Source organism: Carlito syrichta, unplaced genomic scaffold (genome assembly GCF_000164805.1).
Source record: "Carlito syrichta isolate Samal-C Ts95f unplaced genomic scaffold, Tarsius_syrichta-2.0.1 Scaffold315099, whole genome shotgun sequence".
Classification (NCBI taxonomy): Eukaryota; Metazoa; Chordata; class Mammalia; order Primates; family Tarsiidae; genus Carlito; species Carlito syrichta.
Window position 1 is genome coordinate 352,632 of NW_007259195.1, and position 9,972 is coordinate 362,603.

At 45.7% G+C, this 9,972-nt stretch overlaps 1 protein-coding gene across 1 annotated transcript in view; it reads right to left on the reverse strand.

The window, feature by feature from the left end:
* Window positions 1-5,300: 5,300 nt before the first annotated feature.
* LOC103274887 (POC1 centriolar protein homolog B) overlaps window positions 5,301-9,972 on the reverse strand; it is a 7,550-nt gene continuing 2,878 nt past the window's right edge. The window contains exon 2 of the mRNA XM_008072307.1: window positions 5,301-6,843. Within this exon, the coding sequence (XP_008070498.1) occupies window positions 6,739-6,843 (105 nt within the window). The 3' untranslated portion in view covers window positions 5,301-6,738. The remainder of the gene's footprint in view (window positions 6,844-9,972) is intronic.

The window sequence follows — 9,972 nt, forward strand, 5'->3', positions numbered from 1 at the left end:
CAAGAAAATAGAATTTTTTTCTCTCTCTCAGCAGCCAAATCTTTCTACTCGGGACAGATGGTTGATCTTCCAATCCTCTTAGATGCGTAGAATTCATGGCAGTAACAGTCTCTGAGTTTGCACTACACATAAATGAAATGTTACATGAGGCTTGCTAAACAATCTTGTCTTTAGAGAAAAGGCAGGACACAGTAACTGTTCTCCAAATGGTCAAAGAGTAAAGATAGTAGGAGTTCCAAGCACATCTTTTTCTTAATAACCTTTCATTGATTGACATTCTGGGTCCTGCCCCCTTGTCCGGGTTTTGCCCTGCTTTCATTTAGGATAATTATAACATCAGTATTCTTCACTTGTATTCCTTGGGCATTGCTCAATGCCCAGCATTTAGCCAGAACCTTGAGGTTTCCGCATATGGAAGGCTAATTTCCTTTGTATACTTATTCTTTCTGATGAATTTTTTAAAATGCAACATTAACTTTGAATTAAATATCACGCTTTCATTCGCTATCGTTTAGTATTAGTCCCTGTATCTCTTCAACGTTACAGTTGAAATTATGTTATTTGACAATGCAGTCCAGAGAAACAAAATGAATAAATACCAGTAATAGCTACCTTTTTGTTTTTCGTTTTTCTTCTTTTTGATAGGGTGTCTCTCTGTCTCCCAGGCTGAAGTACAGTGGTGTGATCATAGCTCACGGCAACCTTGAATTCCTGAGCTTGTGATCCTCAAGCCTCAGCCTCCTGAGTAGTTGGGATTACAGCTGCATGCCACCATGTCCAACTTTTTATTTTTATTTTTGTAGAGATGGGAGTCTTGCTATATTGTCCAGGCTAGTCCTGAACCCTGGTCTCAAGGTCTCGGCATCCCAAAGTGCTGGGATTACAAGTCTGAGCCACTGGGCCTGGCCGAGCTACCATTTATTGTTCACTTACTCTGTGACGTCTACTGTGCTAATCATGTCATAAACATAACTCACATTATTATTTTTTCCTTTTATATTTAAGGAAACTAAACTTGTGAGTACCTTCCCTAGAGGTCACACTGCTGGAGAATGGCGTCTTTCTGGCTCCAAAGACTGTAATTCCTGTACTCTGAAACAAATAGCAGGTCCTAGCAATACTCACCAGCCCCAAATCCTGGCCATCTACGTTTTACCTTTGCTATTTCTTCCGGTCCACTCACCCTAGTTTTAACTGCTTTTGGCTTTATGTGAAGCAAAGAGCAATGTTCTAGAAACTCCAAGGCTGCTGTTCTGCTTTACCCAATTAAGTGTCTTCTGTCTTGCTTCCTCAAGCACCCTATAAAAGTCCTGCCCTCATGCAGTTGGTGGAGCCCCATCTGCTCACGGCTTGGCACTGCCTGACTTTAGTCACTGTCTCCTCAGATAAACTTAACACATTTTACTGTGTACGTGACCTTCTCCCATTTGCCAGACCTGGACACCTTGTGGGCTGGAATGTGGAAATACCCACAGCCTACCCTCTTAGTTCATGGTTCGCATAATAATCATTGTAAAAGTGTATCAAGTGTCTTGTCAAAGGTCTCTGTTTAACAGGCACATCAGGCTAATGCAAGTTTTTTTTTTTTTTAAAACCTCGAAACCTAGCCAGGCTCGGTGGCTCAGCCTGTAATTCCTCGCCTTTGGGAGGCTGAGGTGAGTGGATTGCCTGAGCCCGCGGGTTCGAGACCCACCCGGGCAACTTGGCGAGATCTCATCTCTACAATAAATCAAAAATTAGCCGGGCGTGGTAGCGTGCGCCTGTAGTTCCAGCTACTCAGAAGGCTGAGGCGGAAGGATCGCCGGAGCCCAGCGGGTCGAGGCTGCGGTGGCCAGGAGCGGCCGCTGCACTCCAGTCTGGGTGACAGAGTGAGACTCCAACTCAAAACAAAAAACAAAAAAAACCTCGAAACCTTTTTACATTTACTCTAACAACTTGAGGAAGTCCAAGAGAAATATTTATGTGCAAGCAAAACACCCTGTCTAGGAAGACAGGGATTGAGAACTCTGTGACATGAGTTCTGTTTTGTCTGGTTAACCACATCACTGTCGAGGAGGGGACAGTGTCAAATGATGTGATTGCAGAAGCCTCCTTTGGCATTTCCCCGGTCCCAGCTCTCCTGAGGACTCACGCCTGCCCAGCCACTCTCCTGAGATTTAGTTTCTTGAGCTGGGCAGCTGAGGCACCTGCTCAGGAATTCATCACAGTTGAGACACCTCTGGGGTAGAGGAGGACACATCTGCTTCCTAGTCATTGTTGCCATCTAGCTGAGGCAGGTAATTCAGTGTAGGTTAGACACAAACTGGGAAGTTTCTTATAGGCAGTTTAAATTAGAGTATGTGTTCAGGTGTCTTTCTTACCGGTACATGATCTTCACCTGTTTGCCAGACCTGACCACTTTGCCCACCCTGTTAGTTCATGGTTAGCATAATAATCGTTGTAAAACTGTATCAAGCATCTCGTCAAAGGCAAATGCATGTTCTTTGTCTTAAGATATCCATGCCCAATGGTTATGCCGATAAGCCCCTTTCTCTCTAATAAATTCTGTCTTAAGCTACTTGAATTTGCCCTGAAATTATTTTCTGTGGTGAGTCAAAAGAACCCACGGAGCAGGATGCCGCACCCTGCCTGGCAACACCTCCATGTGATATAGGCTGTGTCCCTACAACACACCGGGCCCTGGTCTCGGTGCCAAGATGCATCAGTGACTGACTGACCGGCAGAGTTCCTTCCCAGGAGGAGATACACACGTGAACCCATGTAGATGTCAGATGGCGATGAGCGTATTGGAGAAAACAAGACTGGTCAGGGGACAGGGAGTAAGGAGGGTCCCTGTGTCACATGGGCAGTCAGGTAGCACAAGCTGGAGTTGTGAGGCGTCGATGCCAGAGGGCAGAGAGTGCTGGGCAGGGAAACAGCAAAGACTAGTGCCCTCAGAGGGGGGCAGGCTGCTTTTTCAAAGGAAGGCCAGGAGGCCACGATGGCCAGAGGCAATGGGTGAGGGTGACTCACAGGGAGGAGGAAGAGTTCAGAGAGGGGAGGGTGCAAGGGCAGATCCTGTATCTCAAGTCTTGGGCTTTTACTCTGAGTGAGATGGAAGCCCTGAAGGGTTCTGGGCTGAAGAGCCACGTGCTTTGACTTGACTTTCCAAGAAGCACCGTAGCTGTCATGCAGGGGTGACAAGAGAGACCCATCAGGAGGTGCCAGGGTTTGGATAGGGCTTGTTTGGCTCCACCAAGTCTCATGTTGAAATGATCCCCCATGTAGGAGGTGGGTCCTGGTGGGAGGCGGTGGGTCAGGTGGGGGAGGGTTACTCACCAAGGGCATGGTGCCCTCCCGGAAGTGAAGAGTGAGGCTTGGCGCCTCCTTGCCCACATTCCTCGCTCCCTTCTTGCCATTTGACACGGCTCCCTTTCCCTCCCACCTGACCCACCGCCCCAGAGCAGCACCCCACTTCCTGAGGAGCCCGCAGAACCGTGAGCCACATAAACCTCTTGTCTTTGTCCCCTACCCAGTCTTGGGTGTTCCCTCAGAGCAACGCAAGCAGGCAAAGACAGCAGACAACTGCAGCTGTCCAGGCAGGAAGCGATGGTGGCGTGGGTCACAGTGGGAGGTGGGGGTGGCGAGGCATGGGCAGGTGTCTTGTACCTTCTGAGAAGATCTGCAGAAGGAGCGAACTGCGGGATGAGAGAGGAGTCAAGGATGACTCTGAGTCTTCAGCTCGGGCAACTGGAAGGAAAGGTGCTATTTCATTGAGAAGACTATGGGGGAACTGCCAGTGGCAGTGGTTGGGGTAGGCTGAGGGGAGGGAGGGGTAGCGAATTAGAGTTTGGACAAGTTTAGAGATGCCTTAGCTTTGTTTGGACCTCTTTTTAAAAAAAGAAAAAAATATGCTGGGCATGGTGGCTCATACCTGCAATCCCAGTGCCTTGGGAGGTGGAGGGGAGGGGATTGCTTGAGTCCAGGGGTTTGAAACCAGCCTGGGTGACTTGGTGAGACCTTGTTTTTACAATAAAATCAAGAAAAATTAGTCAGGCATAGTGGCATGCACCTGTAGTTCCAGCATTTTGAGAGGCCGGGGCGAGAGGATTGCCTGAGCCCATGGGTTTGAGACTAGCCTGGACAACTTGGTGAGACCTTGTCTCTATAATACATAAAAAATCAGTGAGGCATGGAGGTGCAGGCCTGTGGTTCCAGCTACTTGGAAGGCTGAACTGGAAGGATCACCTGAGCCCAGCAGGTCAAGGCTGCATTGGCCATGAGCGTGCCACTGCATTCCCGCCTGGGTGACAGGTGAAACTTCTACTCAAAAATAAATACATAAATAAAAAGGAAAAAACTAAATTTAGTGATGTCTATTGGCTTTCCAAGTAGAGGAGCTGATCTGGCAGTTGGGTATTCAAGAGGGGTAAGAGAGTGAGCAGGAACTGAGAAAGACTAAGGAGATTCCTGAAATGCATAAATAAATACATAAATAAATATAATTTTGTGAATAAATTTATAAATTTATGCATAAAATTATAAATTTTATAAATTTATGCATACATAAATGCATAAATAAATACATAAGTTGGGAATCAGAGAACCACCCTCTTGAAAAAGTGCCAGACATTTTCATGTACAGCATCACCGTTTGTACATCACCTATAAAGTTCTGTGATGACTGACTGTGAGAGGCATGTGGCAATCTCAGGTCTTAAGAAAGGCTGAAGCCAGGCCAGAGGTTCCGACCTTGTGGGCCTTGGGTCAGGAGCATTGAACACGGAGCTCCTCAGAGATGGCCACCATCTGCTCCACCCGGCACAGCCACTACTCCATCTGACCCAGGAAGACTTCCGTAGCACTCCAGGCTAGACTCTCTTGCTCCTTAAAGATGAGCGAGCTGGATGATAAGACGTTTAGCATCTCCGGATTTTGCTCCTTTTAATACATGATGGAATACTACGCAGCCATAAAAAAGAACAAAATCATGAATTTCGCGGCAACCTGGATGGAACTAGAGTCTATAATACTGAGTGACCTCTCACAGAAACAAAGATCCGAGTATCACATGTTCTCACTCAAATAGTGGACCTTGAACATCCAAGGTAATACTATACGAAAATGACTGACAGTAGCGGGAAACTATGGGGGAGGAGGGAGATGGGATTAACGATAGTAAATATCTGTCTGGGGACGGGGAAACACCTCTTATCAACAAAGGTGCCTGAACGAAACGTATTTGTATACCTAACCCTTAACTGTACCCCACAATATCATAATAAAAAATATCGATTATAAAAAAAAAGAAGAGGAACAACTTTTCCTTTTAAAGCAAAAAATGCCTTTATTGTTTGAAGCATAAAAAAGAGTAAGCAAAAATTGATAATGACATTTCATTTTCTACTTAATCTTCTCATGAGGTCATACACATACAATGCCACTAGTCTTTGTAAGCTCTTGGAAACGTCTGAAGGTCAGTCACACTTAGGACACAAAAAGGCACTTTTGACATCAAGAGACGATTTTAAAGACCCACCTCAAAGATACAATTGGAATGGCTTTAGGGACAATTTCTAAATATAGACTCCTGCAGGACTAGGACCTTGCCGTGTCTTCTTTTCCAAACCCAGCCCAGCACCCCCTACGTGTCACCTACATGCCGCAGTTGTGGTCTGCCTTCTCCCACCGCTGCTCTTGATACAGGTTAACAGATAAGCAAGTTGAATTACACTAGCCTGCTCTTCTTCACCCTCACCTCTATTTTCATTAAGGTAAAACAAAATTCTTAATTTGTAACCAGGATCCTGCCTGGCTTATTTTCATTTTGTTTTAAATCATAGTTCATTAAAAAATCGGAAGACGATGATGCATTTTTTTTTTAAAGTACTTATTATTTAGTTGCCCAAAGCACCGTAAGCAGCAGTGTTTCTGCAGCATGTGCGTGTGTGTGTGTGTTTAAATATCACCGTTGCATCCTTTTGGCTTTCTAGCATCCTGAAATCACACTAAAATTTTTGTGAATTGTGATCAGATACAATACAAATTGCTTAGTACATTCACCTGTGACAGAAAAGCTCGATGTGTTTCATGTGCTTCTAATTCTTCATTTTCCTTCAGGTGGCCTGAGGATAACCAAGGAATGCCAGCAAGTAAGCAAGAACCCACTGCCCTGTGGCACGTGGTGCTGCTGCTAAATACGGGTAATCTTACTGTGGAAATCTGTGGTCTGGGCATTTTTAGCAGACCATCTTTTCAAGGATTCAAGAAAGGATTTTTTTTTTTTAATAGGAAGAAATATAACAAGTCAGATCAATAACTCATTCTCCACAGAGAGGATGCTATTTTAGACAAAAGTGAATTATTTCACCCTAAGGGTGTGTTCACTAAAGAAATACATTAATTGCTCTAAGGAACACAGTGGATCTGAAATGACATAACAGTGAAATCCAGAGATTTAGTAGGTTTCCTGGCAGGATTTGGCCTAGATGTGAAAACTGACATTTGAGATAATACGGGAAGAATGTAGAGTCACTTGAATGCTCTTCATTTTATTACTGCAATCATAAATAGTAGCGCTCTCAGTTGGTCCTCCATAGTGAACTGTGTGTCTCAGTCAGTGGTTAGTTGGCCTCTTCTGCCGCTCAGCTTTTCAGGAATGCCATGATAATCAGGAACAGTCGTGTGCAGGGAGTCCTTGCGCCACCTTCCCGAGTATGTGCACGCGCTCGTGGATTGTGCCTCTTCTGGTCCTTGTATTCAACTTTTCTGCTGGACGACGCTGAACAGCTTCTGCTGGTTTTCAAGGCAGTCTTTCAGCTTATCCTCTGTCAAGGTCAATCGCTGCTCTAGGATGGAGACAGTCTGCAAAAAGGAGGACAAGACTGTCAACACCCGTGGACGTGGCAACCCCAGATCTAAGAGGGCTTGCATGTAAGGGTCTTTATCCTTTCCCAAGAAGACACCTGGAGGTCCAGCAGGCAAAGACATTGGTTTATTAGAACTTATGGGAGGCATCGGTGGCAGCCGAGTGGTGAAGAAAGAATCCACGCCTCGGGACAATACAGCAAGCAATTTTATAGTCAAGTAAGTTAATTATTCACATTGCTATACAGTGTTCACAACGACATCGAGTCAGGGTGCTGTCTGCATTATGCTCACTCTGCTCAATGAACTGTACCCCTGACTTGTTCCAGGGAACACACATATCCTGCAGATACCAGCTGTGACCAGGGGCTGCTCCCTGGGGGAGGGGCAGAAAGAAGCCAGATATGGGGGAAAAGAGTCTATATCCTGACAGTTACCCCACAGCCTGGGACCCTGGTGGTGAGGATGACGAAGACCATCTCTGCATAAGAGGCCCTTTTCAGAACTGAGATGCCCACCCTTTTGCCAAGAAGTTGGCTCAAAACTGAAACCCAGATGGCCTTTGTTTCTGGGCCCACTGCAGGACAAGGCACTAGCAAGCAGATGGAGGAAAAGAAAAACACTGACATGCTGGAGGGAACAGGAGTAAAATATGAGACCTCTGTGTGGATTCTTATGCCTATTCTGCAGCATCAAGGCCAGGGAGGAGGCCACATGCAACATTTGAAGTCGTGCCTGCACTTCACATGTGGGACGTGTGGTGGAGTGGTAACTCCATGCCAGCCAGGCACTACTGAAATGTCATCACTAGCCATTCTGCCACAATCCAATCCATGGCAAACCATACCTCTAGCACCCAGACAGAAGGGTGGTTAGATTACGCGGAAAATATCCTACGGATTGCCACGAGTCCCCTTGCCCAGAAGACACTCACAGAACCTCATGGGGTGATAGGAGAACTGAATGAAGTCATGTGTGCAAAATGCTTAATACTGCTGGGCACACAGGACTGCATGGATCCCACAAGCAAGATCATCCAAAGGTGTCAGAATACATACAAATATGAAGGAAGACCCAAATAACTGGAATTATATTTTGGAGGGTGGGCCCCTTGTAGTACAGGCTTTCCCCACTAGGTAAGTGTTCTAGGAACCCATCAGCATCAGTATACTGGCTAGCGTTGTTGTGAGAGGTTGAGTTAGGCTTCAGTGAATTTTTGGGGGGAGATTCTTTCAGTGCATTTGTACATTTCCTGATGAAATGTACGCACCTGCCCACACTGTGCTGAGTGTTCAGCAGTTTTTGACCAAAAAACATCATGATGCCTGTGCCCCGCCTTCCCTATCCATCCAATCTTGCCCTAGCAACATTTTTTTGTGTCCCCAGATGAAAAAGTCCTCAAAGGGAAACGTTTTGCTTATGTGGAAGAAGTGAAACAAAAAACAGCAGAATCAGAATTCTCTTTTGGAGGGTAGGTCCCTTGTAGTACACTTGGAATTTGTTCCTCCAAATCCAACAGTCAACCAAGGTTTGTATCTGGAAGTTTTGAGAAGATTGCATCACAATTTACAGTAAAAACATCTGGAGTTGTGGCAAACAGGTGACTGGCTCTTCCACCATGACAACGAATCTGCCCACACCACACTGAGTGTTCAACAGTTTTTGGCCAAAAATGGCATGACCCTCACCTCCAATTCACCCGATCTCACCCTGAGTGACTTTTTTTTCCCAATGAAAAAGGCCTCGGCTGAGGTGAGTGGACTGCCTGAGCCCGCGGGTTCGAGACCCGCCTGGGCAGGCGAGACCTCATCTCTACAATAAATAAAAAAATTAGCCGGGCGTGGTAGCGCGTGCCTGTAATTCCGGCTACTCGGAAGGCTGAGGCGGAAGGATCGCCGGAGCCCAGCAGGTCGAGGCTGCGGTGGCCGGGAGCGGCCACTGCACTCCAGTCTGGGCGACAGAGTAAGACTCCAACTCAAAAAGAAAAAGAAAAAGACCTCAAAGGGAAACATTTTGCTGATATGGAAGAGGGAAAACAAAAAGTGGCAGAAGTACTAAAGGGCATCCAAATTGATGAGTTTAAAACTTTTTTGTATTTCCTTATGGCTTTATTTCTAGGTGTACAGCCCTAGACACTAGAATTTTGTCTTTCCCGTTTCAAGACTGGACATGTCACTTCAAGTCTCTTCTAGCCTATAAGGTCCCACCCTCTCCCTTTCTTATCTTTACACTTTGCCGATTGTTAAGCTCAGGCTATTTGACCTGCAGTGTTTCCACTAGGTTGGATTTTAGAAACTGCACACTCCATCCTCTGAACATTCTTCAAATTGGCAATTGGCTTGGTTAGGTGAGATCCCTTGGTGAGTCTATAGGTGGTGGCGTGCTGTTTCATCAGAGGGTATGTTGGTAACGTTTGGTGGTTTCTCTTTTAGTGATGTTATAGAGACTCAGTGCCTAGATCTATGAATTCCTGGGGATTGCTGGGTATGGTGGCTCACACCTGTCATTTCTGTACTTTGGGAGGCGGAAGCAAGAGGATTGTCTGAGCCCAGAGGTTTGAGACCAGCCTGGGCAACTTGGCACACCTTGTCCCTACAATAAATCAAAAAATTAGCTGTGCATAGTGGCACTTGCCTATAGTTCCAGCTACTTGGAAGGCTGCGGTGGAAGGACCACCTGAGCTCAGCAGGTTGAGGCTGCAGTGGTTGTGAGTGTGCCATTGCACTCCAGCTTGGGTGACAGAATGAGACTCTGACTCAAAAAAAAAAAAAAAAATTCTTGGGGATTGCAAATGATGAAATTCTATTTCTATAATTTTAAAAATTATTAGCAAGAGACACATCCCTCATCTATTATTTTGTTACCTAGTGGTAGAGTTAATATAGGAAAGGCAGGAGACATACTTGGTTATTTCAGTCAATGAGTTACAATATAACAAGTTGAAAAAAAAAGAAGGAAAATTAGAAAGAACCCAACCTTAAAAAGAAACAAGTTAGGCTGGGCTCCGTGGCTCAGCCTGTAATCCCGCACTTTGGGAGGCTGAGGTGAGTGGATTGCCTGAGCCTGCGGGTTTCAAGACCTGCCTGGGCAACTTGGCAAGACCTCATCTCTACAATAAATCAAAAA